A 21,655-nucleotide genomic window follows, 5' to 3' on the forward strand; every position below is an offset into this window, starting at 1 on the left:
AGCTTTAAGCCTGCTACTGCTGCAGAATTTAGCGGTCTTGTGTGGCCCTGTATGATGACCTTTAAATACATTTGTGTGGGATTATTGGAGGTTTCAATCCAGGATACTGAGTTTTGTTGGTGGGGATTTTGTTTATGCATTGTGATTAAGGATGATCGTTTTCAGACAATTGGAACAGTATTACAAAACATACATCCGAGCAAAAAAAAAAGACTTTTTTCAGAATTGAATTGTATTGAAGTAAGGAGGTGAGATTCATTCTATAAACCCAACTGGGTTTTCTGATCTCACCTGCACAATCTGCTTCTTCTGGATGTTATATATATATAGTCCACATTAAACTAGCTGGTGCAATTCTAACATTAGATCACAAAAATGTAATACTGGTTGCAATATTTAGCTTACTAGAACTACGATGGCTGGATGAACAGGGAATAGGGAAAGAACTTGGTTTACACCACTATATCATATGAAGCAAGAAGGTTACAACATGACTGTTGAAGTGTTTGAAATGCAGAATAAAAAAGTATCCAAAGAGAAATTAATGGAATTGACACCATAAGAAACAGCAGCAACCATTTCAAACACAGAGATCTTTGCTAGTTTTTCAAGTTTATTTTATTTTTCTCCACTATTTGACACACCAAGTGCTTCAAGAACAATATTAACATCACACACATCACAGTAGTCCAACACAGTGACTGCTTCCCTCCCCGCTGCTAACCCCACCTATTGGTCCACATAGTGTTTATAGAAACCATCTCCTCTACCTGTGGGGGTGTGCTGGGGGGGGGGGAATCAGGAGGGGGATGACACACAAGCATCACATAATATCGACACCTTCACACAACTGAATACATTAATTACTGTATGTACTTGAAAGCTAATGTTATACTGAGAGTAGACGCACAAGATGTACCGCGGATTAGTGGTGATCAGAAGCGTGTGAACAGAAAGGTTAAGAGACGAAATCGTTAGCATGAATCCTGGTGTGTTGTGGTCTACTGACCTCTGCTGGATCTGTCTGAAAGTACGAGCACTGAAAAGATCCACTGAATCTTAACAACTCTTGCCGTCGTGTCCTTTAACGGACGTGCCGCTGATAATCGGTTGGTCCCGCTGTCAGGGAGGATGTTAGTATAGCGTTTTTGAGGATGAGCAATCACTGCGTCTGACAAAAGCGTAACACCGACACACGCATGCTGGTCTGACCTGCTTGGGAGTGGCTCAAGACTAGAGTGAAGAAGAGGCATGAATTGAATACTGACTGATTATCTTGATCTGTGGTTAAAGGTTTGTAGCCTCTTACTTCATGTCTCTAGAGCCCTCGAACTGTTACGGACACATAAATTAGTTTTCCACTTAAGTCATAATTGTCTCTTGATTTGTTTGATTAAATAGAAGGAAAACCAAGCCTGTTCCCTTTAGTAATTTCACATTATGTTTTTAAATACACATATCTAATAATATCTTTGTAATAACTCTGACGACTCTAAAGTACAGTAGACAGCGCAGGCCTGTGATTGATGGAGGAGTGAGGGGGTGATAGCAGAGCAGATATAAGACTACAATAAGACCACAGTTAAATGTGGTAGTTAGATGTTTAATAGGCATGGTTAGCCACGTAGAGGGACTTTCCAGCGGCGCCACCAGATCCAGAAGACTCGTACTTGCCGAGTGCAGCCTTACCGTTTGCCTGAAGAAAAGACACAGAAAAAAGGCAAACTGAAAAACACTGCACCAAGTTTCAGTTTACATTCACTCTGCGAGGATGTGTCTGATGTCTGACCTCAGCACGTGTGATGAACTCCTCGGTGGCGGCCTTCTCGTTGCTCAGCTCTCCTCTCCAGGCGTTCAGGGCGGAGGCCTGCAGGGCACGGCCATAGGAGAAAGTCAGGGCCCAAGGCTTGGCGAGCGGACAGGTGTTAATGGCGTTAAGGTTCACGCTGGCCTCTTCTTCAGACTGGCCACCTGACAAGAATGTCACTCCTGAGGGGAAAAAAAAAACAGAAACAAGAAGAGACACATGTCATCTTTTTGTTTAAATCTGCTTTCATGGAACAATTAAGTCTTTCAAATCTATGAATAGAGATGGAATATATATATAGGTATTTTTAGAATTATATATTTTAGAAAGTCATCTAGTGCAAGATATTAGAGGTAACTTCTCATGTCTCTCTGTCTCTGACCTGTGACGGCAGGAGGCACGGTGCGGCGCAGGGCAGTGACGGTAGCCATGGCGATTTCCTCGCTGCTGTATTTGTTGGGGCAGGAGTGTCCGGCTGTGACCATGTTGGGCTTCAGCAGGGTCCCTTCCAGGTACACATGGTGGTCTGACAGAGCCTTGTACACTGCAGCTAGGACCTAGTAGCACAAGAAACATTTGTATGCCATTGTGAAGTGAAATATATTGATTTGTGCTCTGTGTTAATCACAGTAAATTTAGTGCATTCACCTTCTCAGAGATGTACTGGCAACGCTTCAGGTCATGGTCTCCATCGGGAAGGATCTCAGGCTCCACAATAGGAACAATACCATTCTAGGAGAAATTACCAGGTAAATGTTAAAGGAAAACTCTCATATTCATAAATGACACACTACATGAGTTTGTTGTAATACCAAATGGTGTCCTCAAATCATCACACAAAAACCGAGGGTCATTAACCTGCTGACAGATGCTAGCATATCGTGCCAGAACATTAGCATTCTCAAAGATGGCCAGCTCGGATGGAGTGGTCTCGCTGATCTTCAGCACACAGCGCCACTTGGCAAAGTCTGCACCGTCCTTCTTGTACTGTGCGCAGCGCTCAGACAGCCCGTCCAGACCTGCACACACACACAAACTCTTCAGTCAGAGGCGACACGATAGGGTGTTCTACTAAATTTTGTGAGTTTTGAGAGTGCATGTGTTCCTAACGCCTCCTACCCTGAGTGGTGGTCTCTCCATTTGTTCCAGCAAGGGGCACAACACCTTTGTCCACCTGAAAAAGACAGAAAATAATGGTGCACATGTAGAAGTATTCTCAGTTTCTCAAGTCAAGTGCACCGATTTTGCTTTTGATTATCTGGAGCAATGCAAAGTCCCAACTAAACTTTCCCGAGCATTCATCCTGAAAGCTCTTTCACCCAGTTTTTCCCCTCAACCTGATCTGCTGTTATGGGTGGGTCTGTGTGTATCTAAACATGCTGACAACAAGTCTGTGTTTCCATATACAGTACAGGAGCCTTTTCTAGTTTTACCAGCCAAGCAAATGATGACTGTGGTTTTCTCTGCTGTGAAATACTTAGCTGTAGTGTAATATCAACACTGTGTCTGTGATGACACATAAAGCAAACAGCCACCAAATAAGGCTGAACTTCACAGACTCAAGTTTAGAAATTAATAGCTAAGAGCAGGTAATGATTTAATGTTGAGGGATAATGGCTGCAATTGTAGAAATGTTGGAAATGTTTGCCTTAATGAATGAAATCCACTATGTCCCAGAGATGAAAATATGAGTTTTAACGAGGCTGAGCGGTGTACCTTGATGCCGACAACCATGCCGCGGTCTTTGATGAGCTTGGCGAATGGAGTGCCGTCGTCTGTCTTCTGGTACAAGGTTTCGTGGAAGAAGATGACCCCGCCAATACAGCTGTCGATGCGCTGGTCGGCTGTGAAGAGCAGCTGGCGGTAGCGACGCCTGTTCTCCTCTGTGTTCTCCACCCCGATGGGGTTGAAACGTTTCGCCATGCTGCCTGTAGACAACACACACACACACACACACACACATATAGATCTTCATTCCAAGCTCGCTGTCAATATACAGTACATCACTGTCAATATGTACTCCACTCGTTTTACATAATTGGTTATATAAATCCTGCATGCTGTATATATATCTACATGTTTACATGCATGTAATGTACATAAACAATCCATCCCATGTGCATATATGATTTTTTTTATATTTCTGCACTACCCTAGTACAACTTGCAGAGCAGTTGACTTGCATACAGAAAAAACGAAACATTAATGACATGACACATGGCATACCGGTGGACTCATCGGCTGCAAGGATGCCCTTTCCTGGAGCTACTATCCTCTGAGCGATGTCCTGCAGCTCCTTCTTCTGCTCAGGAGTCAGTGCGGGGTACTGGTGAGTCATGGTGGCTGAAAGGGAGAGAGAGAGAGAGAGAGAGAGAGAGAGAGAGAGAGAGAGAGAGAGAGAGAGAGAGAACCATGGAGAGGTCACTTCGCTTCACGGTATGTCAACCTGGACGACTGCCCAGCACTGGCCCCAGTTTTTTTTTTGTCCCTCTATTGTCCGAATCATGGCTACCTCGTCGCTGCGCTAAGCTCGTCTCAGTGAGGGATGGAGGAATGGGGGAATTTACAAAAACTCCTACAAGATGACTCTTAATGTTGCTCAATTCAAGAGCAGCCTGTGTGTTGAAGAGAGATGTGATGAAGCTAGTGACTGTGGGCAAAAGAAGTACTTCCTGCTTCCTGAGAGAAAGGGTAGTAATAGCTGTTCTTGTTCGGTATAACCGGCCATTGTGTGCCTGTCATCCACAATCCAAACACAGCTTCATCATGGCAATCACACCGGCTGTGTGAACTCAAAGGTACGATGTGCTGACGTGCACGCACACACCTCAAACCAGATTATTTTGTCCGCTATTCCCTTCTTCGCTCTGCCGTAAATAAGCGGTTATGCAATCCCTCCCCTCCCCTCCCCATCCCATCACAGTGAAGACACAGAGAGCGATTATGTAACAGGGCTCCTATATACACTCTGCTGCCAGTCTTCATTATAGCTGCAGGACTGGATGCAGCACGGTTCGTTTCTCCCTCCTCAGCAACCCTTCTCCTGTTTTCCTCTAATGTCATTATGTCACTCTTTGTTCCCAGCAAGTATACATGCCCTTTTATTCAGTTGCTTTGAAGAATACACAGCTTGCTTCTACATTTTTATCACCTCATATGGTGTCCTTCAAACCTCCCACTGAGCCATGCTGCTGCATCTACTGCTGCGCACACACAAGATCGGTTTGTAAATTCCCATTTTCACCCGTCCCTACGACGCATCACTCCCACTAATGCCTGGGAACACGCTGTGACTTCCCTTTCTGGTCCACTGCATGGGTTGCCAAGCTGCTCCCAGCGAGTGACGTCACTGCCTATAGCTTTGCTCGACATGTACACCAGCACGTGCCACAATACTGCATCAAATTCAGATCAATAGATTTGATAGATGGAAGCTTACACAGAGGTAAGCTTCAGTAAGTTGTGTGTCGAGGTGCGTGCTGCACAGGAGAGAGCTGGACAGAAACAGCTAATGTTCAAACACACTTAATATTACTGATTTTAATTAGACTAAGTTCAATTATCACCCAAGGATACCTATTAGTTAATATAATATAATATAATATATATATATATATAAGGTTTAGCATTGCTCAATAACCTCTTACGACCAATGGCTTCCAAACTGAGGCTGGTTTGCCGGACACTGCCTGACATACCCATATCCTCTGTGTTAATCCTCAGCTTAAACCTATGAGATAACATCCTTTAAAGCACACACACAGGCCTCTCGATGCGAACAGTATGCAGTTACCATAGCACAAAAGTCGAGCCCGGTTTGGTGCTGTGAGTTAAAATTCTACATGCAGGTGAAATCAAGGCAGCCGGGCCTGCAGGGTACAAAATGTCCCCATGCAGAGAGGGACTGCATGCAGACCTCTCTGGTGAATAAGAGAGGGTATTTACACTTGATAAAAGGCCAACCTATGGGCGCAGACATGATGTGTGAGACAAAACTCATGCTCAGCAAATACCTGCTATCTTTTGTAAAAGCACATGCGTGCTGCAACAATACATTTTCTCTGGGCCTGGTTTGTTTGGGTTTCTGCCGGGAAAACATTGCAAAATAGCTTGCAGGGCAGCGTGAGATCTTACCAAACGTGAGCTTTTCTGAACAAAAACAACAACGATCATGTATCTTATGACCTTGAAGGACAAAGCCCTTCTATGTGTGTGTGAGACCTGCCTCTGACATATGACCAGCCTGCAGCAGGGTTGGATAGCACTGATGAAAAGCCAGATTTCCGCCCTTCTACTTCTGAATGCAGGCTGTTTTAGGTGGGAGAATCAATCCAGTGGATAAACAAACAAGATGACATAACCAAGGCTGTGATGTCATGGCAGCTATTATGAACAAAATATATTATTATATCATATATTAAGTGTGGATGTTGTATTTTGCTGCATCAAAATCAAAGAACGACGCTCCGTTCTTGACCCCCTATTTTGCAGGTAAAGGTTAAATTTGTCACTACTGTTATATATTGTTGCAGCAACACTGTCAGGTGACTGTACACTGTCTTACCTGACCTACATTTGGTCTCAGTTATTGTTGAGCCAAAAAAGAAAAAAAAAATTCAGAAGACAACTCAGTGTCATTTAATTTCAGAATTTCCATTTACAAACCCAGGAGACACTGATATCAGTGTCTTCTATTTTAGTATCGGCTGCTGCTTACGTGTCTCTAGGAAACGTTCCTCATCCAATGGGAACTTAAGAACACGGCACTCCAGTTTGTGTTGCACGCTCAGTAATCACCACCTGCTGCAGGCCTTAACACCACAGATGTGTCAAATTAAAATAAAGTAATCTATCGAGCTCAATTTGAAGGAGAGTTTTTGCTTTTAATGAAACTAGTAAGCCTTCTGCAAGTATCCTGCTCTGGACTTCGTTTCCTCAATTAGTTCAGAACCACTGCTTCACAGAAACCCGAGAAACAAAATTGTTTTGTTTTTTTCTAAATCCTGCATGCACTGAAAATTAAGCTTCCCTTCATCACACAGCCACTCCAATCTGGTGACAGCTGTGAAAGACCTGGTGGGAACACATCGTACAGGGAAACTGTCTGGACAGCTCCATTTTGGGAACAAAATGGAGGATCGTTGTCATTTTAGGTTCATTATTTCTTAGTCTGATCACATGCCTGAAGAAGCTGATCTGGTCCAGGATGAGGAGTCGATCTTTGATGGTCCATTATAGAACCATGCTGAAAGCTCTTGAACTGGCTTCACACTTCAGCACCGAGCTCCTCTGCGGTAACAGTGAGTGCTCTAATGTTTATTCATTTCCAGCACACAAGTCTCTTTTTTTCTGTAGTGGAGACGCCCCACCTCGACTTAAATAAGCACCTTGACTAACATCAGGAAAAATTATGATAAAACTGATGTTTAACCTTAACAGTAACTGCAGCGATAACCAAATGAGATGCTTCAGTCACTGCTAACAAATTTCCTTTGGGGTTAGATTCATTTTGTATGCTGATACTGCCCCTTTTTTTAAAACTTTTTTATATTAGTAAATGTTATATTAGTAAACTTTTTTGTAACCAGCAGATCTTTCAAATCTGATCATTAACCTTGTTTCCAACATTTAAACATTAATTTGTTTGCTCAAGGGCACTTCAGCAGCACAAACACTGAAATGCCTGCTTGAACAATCATCTTCCTTATCTGCAAAATGCTCTCTGTGGAAAAAAATGTCACTTTGACTTGATCTGGAGAAGCAAACTTCTGATGCTAATATCACATGCTGACCACATCACTTGATCTTCCAAACAGTGTGGTTCAGTGTCTAGAGGTTACCTTCTGATGAGGGACGTCACGGAACGATTAGACAAAAATAGCTTTCATAATGCACTTCACGATGACAGGCAGGCAGCATATTTTTGGATTGGTTATTAAAAAAAGAAGCTATTTTAGAATTGTTTTCATGAAAATGAGGCAGTTGTAACAGGGTGACGTTGAGAAATTCGTAAGAGATGTGGTAGAGAGACATCTCTTAGTGATCTTCATGGCAGCCTGTTGCACAGTGGTCAGCTTCAGTAAGGTAAAACCCGATTTCTGCACTGCGACATCAAGATGCAACGGCCCACTCCCTCCTGTGGCGTCATGCAGGACCGCTCAAAGCTGTGATCTTCTGTATGTTAAGCCAAATGCAGCACACAGCAATCATGATGATCACATTTAAACCACTCGGATGAAAGTGACTGTTGTGAAGCAACAATTTAATTTAGGTTTAATTGGACCCTAATTAAAGCAAAACCTATTTTCAACTGAGACATCACGTATCTGTTGCTTCTATGGACTTCAGTGAGGACTGCGTGATTGGAGCAGACCTCACGCTGTGCTCTTCACGCTACAGCAGTCAATCAATCCCCATCTGTGGGAAGTGATGCTGCGCAGGCTCACTTACCCACCCGGGATGCAGTTACAGATCACACATACATGAACATCAAACTTTATCCAAGAGTACATCTAGATCTATAGCAATCAGGCTGCAGCTGATTTTTCTTTTTTTTTAAACAAGCTGTAATGAAGCATTTAACTATAACATATCATATATAACAATATATGAAGCTTGCATACTATGCTGTCTAGTATAAGGCTGTAAGCAGGGACTAAACTCAAGCTGGCAACTCTATTACAGCCAGTATTATAAGTAGGATATGGGCGTGTTGTTTCCTCGCATCATCATGATCACCTGGAGGCTTCCCAACCTTGCTATGTTCTCTACATTGCAAGCTGCATGCGCACTAGCCAAAGGTAAAAAGCCGGCTTGGTGTGCTGCGTTTTGTTACCAGACGGGCGAGTGGCCTCGGCACTGATGCACGTCACTGTGTTTGGGTTGTTTCTATCTGCAGGCCTTGATCCAGCAGTGCTTGCAGGAGCACTGTTTCCCATTCAGTGCTCTGATACAAGAGCGAATGGCAGACGTCAAGGCTGCGTGCATTACAGTTAAGAGCAATGTTGACACTGGTGAAAATGTGTGGATTACACATCAGATGACACCTGTCTCTTAAACGCTGATAAACTGAACTATTTGGTTTTTTTTTTAAATATGTGTTGAAAAAAAATATATAAGTTGAAAACATTTTGGGGTGTCAATGTGCATAAAGAGGGAAAACAGATGATTATGGTTAAAAGGAGAAAAAATGAAGGACTATAGTACGACCTGCTGATCTAAAACTGTGACTAATTATTATTAAGCTAAACAAGATACACGTTAGGTACACTATGTTCTAGTGATATGTTTAGGAGATTTATATCCAGTCTGGATTCATAATTCATCTGCCAACATTCATGTATGGACACCCATATGTTTAATCTTTTAGTCAAGTGATCGGTTGATTGAAAGAATGTTTATCAAAAATTATTATGATAACCAAGTAATTTTTTTTTTTTTTGCATTTTTCACTTACATTCTGACACATTGTACAACAAAGGATTCATGAAAATAAACATAAAGCTTTATGGATTTCCTTAAAATGGAAATATTTCCTGAGCTTAATCTACTGAATGTGCCCCCAAAAATACCAGAAATTATAATCTTCTCAAAGCACACGCCGGCATATTAAATTGACTTTTTTTAGTGTGACCAACAGACAAAAACGCAAATATATTCAGTTTAGATCAGATGACACGATGAAACATACAGAATCTGATAAAAGATTTTTAGGGCTTTATTTGCTTAAAAAAGAGACTTGTCCGTTATTCTGCCATTTGACCAAAGAGTCAATCATTTTAGCCCTGTAGTGAACATAAGCTGAATTAAAATATGTTTTAGTGCAAGTCTGATTGTATATGTATGTTTTTTAATGTATATTAATCGCACGTTCGGTCGACTCCTCCTCCGGCAGCCCCTCCTCCGTCACATCAGAGGAGGTCTACGTGCTCGGACACAGATACACACTGACAGGATACTGACACTGCTACCATTCGGATTACTCACCATCGTTTACTCAATTGAGACATATAAAATAAGAAGGTGTGTCGATTTTTAACTGAAAGCAGAAGCAACAGGCGCTTCTCTGTCCACTGACATCACTGAAGGTCACCTTATTTACGCCCTTCCTGTTGCGTATTTTCGACGATGGGCTGAAATATGCAACTTTAAAATAAAAATTCCTCCAGGAAGGAACATTTTATTTTTTTCTGTCAAAGCACACGACGGCTCGCGAGCACTGACGAGTTTATTTTAATTCGTGGCTAACAAGCTAGGAAGAAAAGTTAGCTTTAGGAGATGAAGAGCATCATCACACTCCCATCATTTTTTTTTTATTAATATCTATCTATTAATGATCAATAACGCACGGAGAGTGTCTGGACTCGTCGTACCTATCAGACGAGGGTTTATTCTTACCTGCTGATGGGTGTCTGGGCGCGCGTAGGGCAGGTGTGCTGGGTGCTGAGGATGCGGAGGAGTCTCCTGTTTCACTGCTGCAGCGCAACGTGACCCTTTACAAAACCCTCGAGCCGGGGGCGGAGTCAGACCACTGCGTCACGTGACAGATGACGCCGGAGGCCAACGCGCATGCGCGGGAGCGCATCGTAGCTCGCATCATGCAGCATGATTCTGCATCTTTGTAGGAAACTTTTAGATCCACAGGTTTTTTTTGTTTTTTTTTGTTCGCAGATGAAAGCTTAATCCAGTGATGAAGGGCTATTTGATTATCATACAAAACCAGTACTCACATTTATCCTCACTACTTCGTGCTAATCAAAGGAATTTATATATGAGACCTCAAGGTTTGCCATTTATTTGTGCAAGAAAGGAGGGATCCCAATACACAGAATCCATAAAAGATTGCTTGGGTATAGCAGATATTTATTTGGCCTGCAACTATTATCATTTATTTCAATAAACCAATTTTCATGTTTAAATGCCCATCACAATTTCCCAGATCCCAGAAGAACGTCTTCAGGTTGCTTCTTTCATCCAACAGTCCGAAACCCAAAGACTCTAATCATAGACTCATAAATGGCAAAGAAACGTAGCAAATCCTCACATTTAAGAAGCTGAAATCAGCAATGTTTGCTTGAAAAAATGACTGAAATGATAAACTGAATATCAAAACAGATGGCCTTTAATTTAAGACTAATCGTTGCAGCTCTAAAGCTTATTATGTTGACCGAGGACAGGCCTGTGTGATCAATGAAAAAATTCAATATCATTAAATGTTGTGAAAAGGAGATTAACACCTGTAGAGGTGTCACAACAAGCTGCTGCCTCTGACCTGCAGAGATTTTTGAGGGAAAAATCTGATTTGGTTTCATAACTCTTACGCAGAGACTGAAATGAACTAGGACCTAGAGAGTCCAGTAGCCTGATATGCAGTTTTTTTGGGAGCTAATGGACCATCCGATCTATTCCAAAGGTTACTGGGGTTTAGTATTGATGTCTGTCTGTACTTTAGAGATTTTTGTAGCGACATCTACATCCTGTTGATGTTTAAAGCTGCAAATTAAAAAAAAACAAAAAAACAGATACCAATCACTGGCTTCAGTGAATTTCCACAACAGACCTTTTCATGAACACCCATCTATGCTACATGGAGACGAGACAGCTGTATTTGTGCTGCATATCAAGGTCTCAAATATGTGTGTTGATATAAAAGACTGTGATTTTTTGTTTATACAGACTTGGAATATAACAAACTAATGTGGATCTCAGACTGTGATTCTGTGAGTGGCGAGAGAAATACTCCAATTCTTACCAAGGTAGAAATAGGAATACTCTATTTTTTCATTCAAGTCATGATGTCTCAAGTCAAGTCAAGTCCAAGTGGAGTCTTAAGTCATTAATTTTTCTGCCAAGTCAAGTTACAAGTCATCAACACAGTGACTCTTGTCGACTCCAGTCCACATGTCTGCAACCTAGTCAAATCAAAGCAAATGAAAGCAACCTACAGCAGGCAAAATGGCTGCTGTGAGTGCCAAATAACTATAATTATATGATTAGATTACTGGTTTATTAACACCTAAGCAGCATTTTATTGTTAAAGTGGGTCAAGGTGAAATTTCACTTCTTGTTGTGTTTTTTTTTTTTTTTTTAGCAGAATTACCTTTGGTATTGATAAAAGTCAAACCTAACTTATCTTGGTTCAGTTTACTGCAGAAGACTTAGGCACATGCTTAAAATAAATTGGCAGTGCTGGATACCTAACAAAATGTAGTTTCTTCACCGAACACAGGCATGCTATATTTCTGTAGAAACACAGTGGTGTGGCTGATAGGAAAAGTGAAGCAATGATGATTTTCTGTTCACTGAGTGACATGTTGAAAACTATTTTAGTATTTCACATCTCAAATGGACGACAAAAGAGCAGATGGCTGTACAGTAAGAGTTTAATATCCCATCTGTGGTACAGGATGATTACAAAAATACATTGTAACATGACATATAACATCACATAGCGTCCAAAATCTTCATAGAAACTTTATAAAGAGGAATTTATAAATAAGCATTTCTTTTTTTTGTGTGTGTGTGACAAAAAACAAGCTCAGGGTGACACACGTGAGGCATTCTGGGTTACACGTTGGGGCGTATTTCGCAAAATCATAGTATAATCTGATGATCAGGTAAGTGCATGAGGGTACGATTACTGGCTCGGGTAACGGCAGCCTTGGACAATAGAAAAAGCCCTGTATCTATCAAAATGTTGACAGGAGGTAAACAATACTGTTGTTCATTCAACCCTTACAGTCCCAGCTCAGGTAGCGTACAGCTGGGTGCCGTCTCAGAGTCAAATTCAAGGCTAACTTGAGAAAACTGGCGTGTTCTCCCCTGAGTCGCAGGTTATTTGTAAATGATTCAAACTGAAGGCGCACATGTCTTGATCTGATGTCATGATGCTTGCATGATTTTTTTAGAAGGAGAGACATATCTGCTGCTACAGAACTTAAGTTGGGAAAGGTCATATCACAGCGCTAATAAAGGTGCAGAGCAGGTTATATAGTAAAGATCAGGCGAGGCAAGGAGTTTCTTTCGACGTTCAGGCAAAAGCGCAGAAATACACTCATTCTGTTGAAGGAGTTTGGTTGGATTCTACTTATCTATTTATAACTTGTTGTTAAAAAAAGAAGAGGAAAGAAATTCAGTGCATTATCTTCAACTAGCATGACTTTTTCCATGTGGGGTGATTTGATAGGTGAACACTATGAAGTGTAATCTGTCTTGCACAACGGTTGAGCAATCACAGCAGGCTTTGAAACGGCTGAGGAAGGCAAACAAGTAACAAAAACCAAAAAAAAAAAAAAAAGAAGGTGTCCAGTGCATCACTAAAACCCGTAAAACTGGCCAATACTAGTTGGGACGTGGTGTTCTTTACTTGAATAACTAATTCCTTTCTTAACTAATAATCCAATTGATTTGTAATCAGCTATTTTACCAAATAAGACATTTTAGAAGGCGCACCACTGTGTGTCAGGGTGAACAAGTGTGCAGTGACACATACATTTAGGCCTCACTGTAAACTCACAGTCTGTTTGTCACACAAACACTTCCCTGCGTGGGCCTTTTTCCTGAGCAGCCTGCAGTGGGCGTGCCGGGCCCGGCAGCGGCACCGCTGTGTGAGTGTGCGCCCCGGCATCCAGCTGTGTGTCCGGTGTGGCGGGGGGGCTGAGGAACGAGTCGTAGTCGAAGCCCTTGAGGGGCTGCAGGGACAATGTGAGGCCTCGTCGGGCTTTGGCAGCTCGGTCCGGTCGCTCCCTCAGCTCCAGGATCACCTGGACAGCGAAGAGGAAACATAACTTTAGCTTCTCCCAATGATCTTGTCTTGTGTTTGAGCAAGAAACAACCATCCGTTACCTCCACGGGCTGGCGCTGCAGTAGGGCGAGGTCAAACGTTGTTCCACGGAAGAAGGTTTGGCGCTTGAAACGCTCGAGGGTTCTCAGTCGGCGGGTGGGGGTCTTGCACAAAAGCTGGACAGAGAAACATGTATGTCGTGATATGACTTCAAAGTAGTTGCATGTTTGGGAACAATTTTATTAGATTTTGTGTGATTACCTCAGTTATTAACAAGGCCAGTGGGGGGCTGAAGCTGAGGGGCATTTCATAAGGAAAACTCCTCACTTTCCTCAGCATACTGCAGTGGTCTGATTCGGGAGGCACAGGGAACTGAGGAGAGAAAATTCAAGGTGTTTCAGCTTCGAGAAAGCCAAATGTTAAACATTTTAATAGCACAATTTCAGAAAGCATATAACATATGTAATATGTAAAAATGACTCCATGAAGTATTTCACACACTCCATTAACAGCAAGATTTACGCACAGCTACGTCACTGAGGGAGTCACTGCGAGTCATATCTGCTTTTCATGCAAGACACAAGAGCAACAAGACATCACCTTCCCAGTAACCAATGAGAAAAGCAGAATCCCCAGCGACCACCAATCAGCTGCATGGTTGTAGGGTCCACCGCTCAGCACTTCGGGGGCTGCAGAGCAGACAGAGCACACTCACGACACAGGATGCACTACATATTTGTACATTTAAATATTAATTCTTTACTTTAATATATTTGGACAATGCACAAAATGCAGTCTTGTGGGAATAGCTACAGAGGTGGATGTGGGTGGATGTATTTCTCACCCATGTATTGGATGGTTCCACAGATGGTAAAAGCTCGTCCTCCTCTCTCAAGGCGGCGGGACAAACCAAAGTCAGCCAGGCGGAGGTGTCCTAGAACAGACCATTTTTCTCTCCAGTCATTAAGCACACGGCAACATCCAGATTCTTGCTACTCGCGCAGCTACAACTGGTGCCACACATTACAATATTCCCAACATAATCTGATCTCATTAGAGGATGTAATTGGATGCCATGGCTGTTCCCTGTCAGTGCCAACAGATGTACAGATGCACTGATGTGTACAGACTGACAGCTGTGCAGAGTCAGGATGTTCTCTGGAAGGTTCTGTGAGTCTCCTGCAGACTGTACCAGAGCTCTGCTGCTCTCTGCTGGGGACACGCTTTTACTCACCGTTGTCGGTCAACAGGATGTTTTCCATCTACAAAAAAGTGCCAAAAAGACTGAATTAGTATTAAAAATAATATAATAAGAAAAGGCGTTTTGCTGCAGATTTTGACTATTTACTTTTTATTCTACAAACAAGGATGGGGATTTTAATAGTACAAAGAAGAAAAGGCATTAGGATTGATAAATAGCCTGGTAGATAACTTTCAAAGTTATAAGGCAGTCAATCTGTTAAGGTTTAAAGCCAAATGTTTTTTATGTTAAGCAAGATAAAAACAGAAATAGATTTTCTTTCTAAAATGTGGACGATGCATAAAGACTGCTGAGTTTGCTGTCCATATGAAACGTGCAGTAAGTAGGGCAGTTATTTGGGTGATTTCTTCCTCCTGGATGGGCAAAATGTTTGGGGGGAAAATAAACTGATTTATTTTTTTCACTTATCAAGGGCTGAGCTGTACTCCTCTTTTTTTAACAAACACATTTATTTTTTACATTATTGAATGAATGTTCTGCTATTTTTCTGTGATTCGCCTCCCTCTCTCACCTTCACGTCTCGGTGGATGACCCCAAAGTCATGAAGAAAGCCTGTAACAAACCAGCAAAGAAGAACAGACAAAACTCAAGAAAACTGCCTCACTGATGTGGGACGTCCCCTGAGAACTCATCACATTTTAATTAGACCTCTTTTTTATAATTACTTTCGGTTAAGTACCTTCAGTTCAGGACACAACTCTGATCTAATTGGAATATTTAGCAGAGAAGGCGTGCAGGTGTACAATATGTATGTAGGTTAAACACATCTGTCAGCATGATGTAGCATACGCACCGAGCGCAGATCCCAGCTCTGCTGCAAACACTCGCACTGTGTCCTCTGTGAACTGACCGATCATCTGCCAGTAGGTGTACAGGTCTCCTGTGCTACAGTAGTCGCACACTGTGGGAGCAGAGACGGCATTAAATCATGCGTCTGTCATGTGATGGGAGGTGTGGGAGAGACAGGGAAGGTCAGTGGGATGTGGAGTACACACTGGTGAAGGAAATTAGAAAAGAGGAAGTGAGGACAGTGTAAAATTATCTACAAATCGAACAAAGGACCCTTACTTTAGTTTAAAATTAAAGGTAAAAAGTGTGTGAATAGGTATGTGTGTCCCTATCAAAATAATAGATCATCCCTTTCTGTGTGTAAAGTTTTGACCCATTGATACCACAGTCTTTTCTGCAGATGAAGGCTTCAAATAGCCACCCTTCTTCATACAACAGGAGGGCTTGAAATAGTCTTGATTTACTCCAAATATGCCCCATATCTACATTTCTCTCCTAATGATTCATTGATGATTCACTGTTTTAAGCGTCTGTATATGGCACGTGTGTTCTGGTCGAGCTGTGGCAGTGCTCAACATCTGGTCCCCGGGCAAACATGCTCTCTTTTCACGGAGGGGGGCGGGGAGGCAAACAAACTGGGTCACACTTTCTGAGTCAGTGGCTGATTTGGAAAAAGGGTAACTGTTCTGGTGGAAGAGGAAAAAGGGGGCAAAGCAGCTATGGTACAGGATGCACAGGCAGTGGTGGATCGGGGATGCTGGGTTGTAGTCTGGAGGTAAAACGACCAGAATCAAAAGACTCAGTTAGGTTGGGGATTGTGGGTAGATGCTGGACAAGGCTACCAGTGTTGAGGTGAGAAGAGGTGGAGTGAGGGGGTTTTGGATTGTGGTTCTGGGTTGGATCGGATCACTGGTCTCCAGCTGACTCACTAATGTAGAGGTGGCGCTGAGTCTGCCAGCAGTCCTGGAGGTCGTGGACAAACGGATGGCGAACCTGACGCTGCGGGCAAAGGTCCAAGATCAAGCTGAAAAATCTCAGTTCTGGCTACCGATCAAAGAGAACTCGACTTTTATTGTTCACTGGTTTCCAGCTAGTTTTCTGAGATATGTTGAACTAAAAATGACGCTTTTTGGAATCCATTCACAGCACAAGCTTCAGTCTCACCTGCTTTTAATTTATACTGTAATATGAATACATTCCATCAACGTGTAACAATACATCATTTGCATATTGTGTTATTTTTTTGTTCTCTTATAGAAGTTTTAAAAGGAGACCTGTTCTGCGTTTTAGCTTTTTTCTTTTCCCTCAGTTAATACATGTTTCCTGTGTATGTAAAAGGTCTTGAATGTTAAAAAGGTCAAAGTCTGAACCAGCAGAAGCTCCTCTCTCCCACAGAAACACTGCTCCTGAAACACCTCGTCAGTAAACCTGCCTTTACTTCTGTGACATCACACTATGTCACCGTGTCACACATCTGCATCATTAAAAAAAGAATAGTTTGGCATGTAAAAATTGATTTAGTGCAGATGCTCTGTTGTTGTTGCCTGTGCTGGTACAGGTGTGTGTGAGCTGACCAATCAGAGCTGCGTGGGTATGGATTAGTCAGTAAACCATGAAAATCATAACCTGTTACAATTTGGAAAATATTATCGCATGAAAAGTGTCTCAGGATGCTCAGATATACAGAAAAGTGATAAATTAGGGTGCTTTAATTACTATTTCCAAAACAATGTCCTTGCAAAGGCATGTATTAAAGGTCCAGTGTGTAGGATTTAGTGGCATCTAGTAGAGGGTTGCACACTGCAGCCAGCGAAATACTCCTCATTTCACCCTCCCCAACAATAGCCACTTAAAATGCAAAAACCTCCGAAGGCCCTCTCTTTGGTTTGTCTGCTCCAGGCTACTGTAGAAACATGGTGGACCCACTCCTTCTGAAGATATAAAAGACTCAAGCCACACTAACAAAAACATCCTCCAGCTCCTTCACACTGGACCTTTATTTTCTCTAAAAACATGTAATGATTTTCAAGGCCTGCTCTCAGCACCTACCTGGACTATAACTTCTTCTTTTGACTGCTCCAAGACCCCGAGTCGTATAATCTCAGCTTTAGGTATAACCTGTTGGACAACATAAACACTGAGGTGAACCAAGTCAACACAGGTATGTAAGCATATTAACTGCCAAAAAAAAAAAAAAAAACATTGTTCATACATTGTTTCACTCCTTTAGTTTGAATGTCAAGTCCTGACTTTAGGGTAATTTTGACAATTAAAAAGTACTTTAAATCCATTTGAGGACAGAAAACATTCCGTACTGTGTACATTTATTTGTGCATACCATAATCATGAAAAAATGACTCACTTTGACAGCATATGTTCTCTGTTTGGCCTTGTCCTTTACTTTCAGAATGGGCCCAAATGAACCTTTGGCGATGTAGCTCAACACCTGGTCGAATGAAAAATGGACAGTTGAATCCAGTCACACAGAGCCTTGCACGGTATTGAAGACTGTGTTGGGACTGATGCCTACCTGAAAATGTTCGTGCCCAGGCAAAGTTTTGTGGGGGAATTCAGGCAGGAACATGGCGATGAACCCCGGCAGGCTCCACTCTGCTCTGAGCCTGTCCGGGCCCACTCCGGCCAGCCTCAGGACGTGCTCCGGGATTTCGGGGGCCTTGCCTTGGAGCATCCGGCGCTGGCCCAGGCGCAGGGCAGGTGGAGCCAGGCGACAGATGCTTGCTGGGATGGACAGACCCATGCTGGAGAGGAATCCACGCCATCCAGATGAGAAGTCCTCATCCTCCTGCCTTTCAGCGGGCCTCTGCAGTGAAGAGGGATGCATCGAAGAGCAGTTACGGTAACGGGTTATTAGATGCTGCTGCAGGTCTAACAAGGAGAAAAATAGCTTAAGGCCCTGGAGAGTTATTACTTTGAATGATTATGGATCATGTCCTGTTTTGCTGGAAGACATTTGGAAAAAAAAATCTACCCAAGATCTTTAAGGACCTTAATTGTGATTCTGCATGTCACCTCCTAGAGTCTCAGACAGGAAAACACTGTTAATCAGGGACTGTTCACTGAACACAGTGTTTTGGCTGTTTTACGCAAGAACAGCTATCAACAATTTATCAAAGCGTACGTGCACTACTAAAAGCAACCTTCTTCTACACAGACTCAAGAGCAAACAGTGCTAGTATAAGCCATGCAGGACAAATACAGACTTTTGAAACAAAATTGTTTCTCTTCAGTACTTTATCAGGAAAAGTTGCCTAAGCATTGCTTCATATGCAGACTGGGGTGTTGAGTGCAACCACAGGTTCCTCTGCTGTTGTTTCCAACTCTGTAGACAAGGATGTAGGTTTTGTTTCAACATTGGGGAGGACGAAATGTAAGCAGGGTTCCTCCCCCACGAAATCTTTGGCATCCTTTTCCTACATTCTGGTGATTATTATTTTACATTTTCAAATTCAAACCCGATCGACTTCAGTTGTTTAGCGGAATGCTGCATCATTTTTTTGCTGTGAAGCTCCGGAGATGTTTTGTGGACTGCAAACCTCCACCTGACTTTCCATCAGCATGGAGGTGAGAAGAAACTGACTGAATTTCCATGTTTCTGGGAACTTTTCCTTTACTGGTTAACCTTTAAACAGGAATTCATAATACAACCAGCACAAATCTCACGCCTGAAATCGCCATGAGTCACGCATTATGATTTATTTTGCGTTAATCTGTTTTTTCTTTGCTCCTCAGGATCGCCTGGGGCTTTGAGACCTTACTTAGAAAGGCAACTGCTCTGTTTATCTGCAAATGATTTCTCACTGCACAAGGGTGATTGCATTTGCAGCATGAGAAGTCAAATTCAGGGTAGTAGGGCCTCTGTAGTCTCAGTGGAGGCTGCTTTCTCTAGCTATGAACATCTTGGCAACATCGTGCAAACCCCACTTCAACACTCCCTGCTCTCATTTGTCATTCAGCAAGAGAAAAAGAGAGTCAGAGAGAGCGAGAGAGAGAGAGAGAGAGAGAGAGAGAGCGAGAGAAGATAAAATACATGGTGGAAATCCAATCAGCAGTCACTGGGGCCACACTCCTCCCCTGGGCTCCACAACAGATCTGATGCTCTCTGGAGCAAGATGTGTGCAATCAGCCATGCAGGATGCTATTATCATCCGAGCCGAATCAAGGGACACATGGAGGGTCACCACTCAGCAGGGAGAGCTGCCATCAGTGCGACATCTGACAAGACACTGCATCAGGACTTCATTTGGACTGTGTCTGTCAGAAGGTGGTTTATTGCCAATAGATTTTTAAATGTCAATGCCGGAAGCCTGTCGATTTCGATTTCAAAGTAAAAGCACTTAAAAGGTACTTTGGATGCCGTCTAAAAAAAAAAAAAAAAAAGCATTTTTTGACATAATCGAGTGTTACTTAACCACTAATATATGGTTCGATCACACTTTTAGTCAACATGCTGCCAAATAAAGCGTCAGAACACCGTCATCCATAAATGGCACCGTCGTTGTTATGGTGATTCCAGGAGCCAGATGGTCCCGCGGAAACAGGGAACCCCCCTCCTCCATCCCTCCACCCCTCCTCCGTGCGTCACACCTGTGTTTTTTTTTAAAGTCAACTCACCTTCCTGTTTTTACTGCCGTCGGCCCCCATCAGTGTGACGGGACATCAGCACTGCAGCCTCAGCGCGACCACCTGCTCCACATCCAGGCACTTGACGGGAGACTGTCCGCAGTTTCATGCGCGGTTTCACACACGGGGAGACCGATCCGAGGTTCTGAAGACGCGGACTAATGGATCTGTGTCTGTTTCTGTACGGGGACCGATACACTGCAAAAGAAATGTGACAGATATGGCGACATGAAAACAAGTTAATCCCGAGTACGACGCAACGTCAGCGCAAATCCGCCCACAGCTTCTGCCGTCCAATGAGACTGCAACCTGGCGGCGGAGTCCAGCTCCCCCTGCTGCTTTCTGTAAATTCCATCCGCAGAAGTCTGATTGCAAAAAAAAAAAAAAAATCACTGACGATTTCTTCTTCTCTGCATCATCACGCACGGCCGGCCTCGTATAGCGTGATTATTATTATTATTATTATTATTATTATTATTATTATTATTATTATTATTATAATTATTATTATTATTTTCAGTCTGCAGGGGACAAACACATTGCACGCATCAGAGAAACTATAGATGCCTTCCTGCAACCCCGAGTGATTCATCCTCAGCCGGCCTCTCCGTTCAATTCTGCCGTTCACTCCTTTCTAAAAATAAACCAGCGCATGCATAATTTCTGATGCCTCAACATCATATTAAGAGCAGAAACCCAACAGGGCAGCAAGCAAAGGTAAAGTCATGCATGTTTGTAAGCGCGGCCGAAGAAAAGAAGAATGGAGTCCAGTGAAAGAAAACTAGGCTTTAGTAACTTCATGTTTTAAATCCTTACTTGATCTGGTTGTCTAGTAAACAATTATGCAATTATTCAATGGTATGATCAAAAAAAAAAAGAGTTCACACAAAAATGAATATTCATTGTCCACCTACCAATGCTATTCGAAAGTCACAAGTTTTGTTGACCGCATTTCCACCAATTAAGAAGAACTACTGTTTTGAAGCATAAATAACAGAATAAAAAACATACAAGATCCCAAATTGATTTGAAATGACATCAATTTACCATGTGATTAAACTCATCTAGCTACTTGAGTCAGTGGGCATGCACTAAAGCTTTTAAAAAATAACGTCACATCAATTGGGGGATATTAGGGCTTCCAGAGACTTGGATTATGCAAGACAAGCTTTATGGAGCAGTTTTATCTTTTGTATTTATTTTTTTTTTACATTTTAAAACAAGTCCCCATTTACTTCAGTTTAGAAGAATGCTGCAATGCTGTGTGAAGCTCAAGAAATGTTTAGTGGACTACAAAACCTCACCCAACTTTCCATCACCATTAAGCTGAGTAGATAAAAACTACTTTTATTTTTGGCCAAACTATCCCTTTAAC

At 42.4% G+C, this 21,655-nt stretch overlaps 2 protein-coding genes across 2 annotated transcripts; both read right to left on the reverse strand.

The window, feature by feature from the left end:
- Positions 1 to 593: 593 nt before the first annotated feature.
- On the reverse strand, positions 594 to 10,340 carry aldocb (aldolase C, fructose-bisphosphate, b). The gene is made up of 9 exons (XM_037120213.1): positions 10,205 to 10,340; positions 4,034 to 4,150; positions 3,524 to 3,735; positions 2,927 to 2,981; positions 2,666 to 2,826; positions 2,456 to 2,539; positions 2,190 to 2,364; positions 1,790 to 1,989; positions 594 to 1,696 (listed from the first exon to the last, which is right to left on the reverse strand). Exons 2-9 carry the CDS (start codon positions 4,143 to 4,145, stop codon positions 1,604 to 1,606), a joined length of 1,092 nt encoding a protein of 363 aa, XP_036976108.1. The 5' UTR covers positions 4,146 to 4,150; positions 10,205 to 10,340; the 3' UTR covers positions 594 to 1,603.
- Positions 10,341 to 12,991: 2,651 nt separating this feature from the next.
- rskrb (ribosomal protein S6 kinase related b) lies at positions 12,992 to 20,694 on the reverse strand. The gene is made up of 13 exons (XM_037118448.1): positions 20,272 to 20,694; positions 18,170 to 18,460; positions 18,002 to 18,085; positions 17,689 to 17,757; positions 16,569 to 16,638; positions 15,644 to 15,751; positions 15,362 to 15,402; positions 14,824 to 14,851; positions 14,434 to 14,523; positions 14,190 to 14,278; positions 13,851 to 13,961; positions 13,652 to 13,765; positions 12,992 to 13,569 (listed from the first exon to the last, which is right to left on the reverse strand). Exons 1-13 carry the CDS (start codon positions 20,299 to 20,301, stop codon positions 13,333 to 13,335), a joined length of 1,362 nt encoding a protein of 453 aa, XP_036974343.1. The 5' UTR covers positions 20,302 to 20,694; the 3' UTR covers positions 12,992 to 13,332.
- Positions 20,695 to 21,655: the final 961 nt, after the last annotated feature.

The sequence above is a fragment of the Acanthopagrus latus genome, chromosome 13 (assembly GCF_904848185.1).
Source record: "Acanthopagrus latus isolate v.2019 chromosome 13, fAcaLat1.1, whole genome shotgun sequence".
Classification (NCBI taxonomy): Eukaryota; Metazoa; Chordata; class Actinopteri; order Spariformes; family Sparidae; genus Acanthopagrus; species Acanthopagrus latus.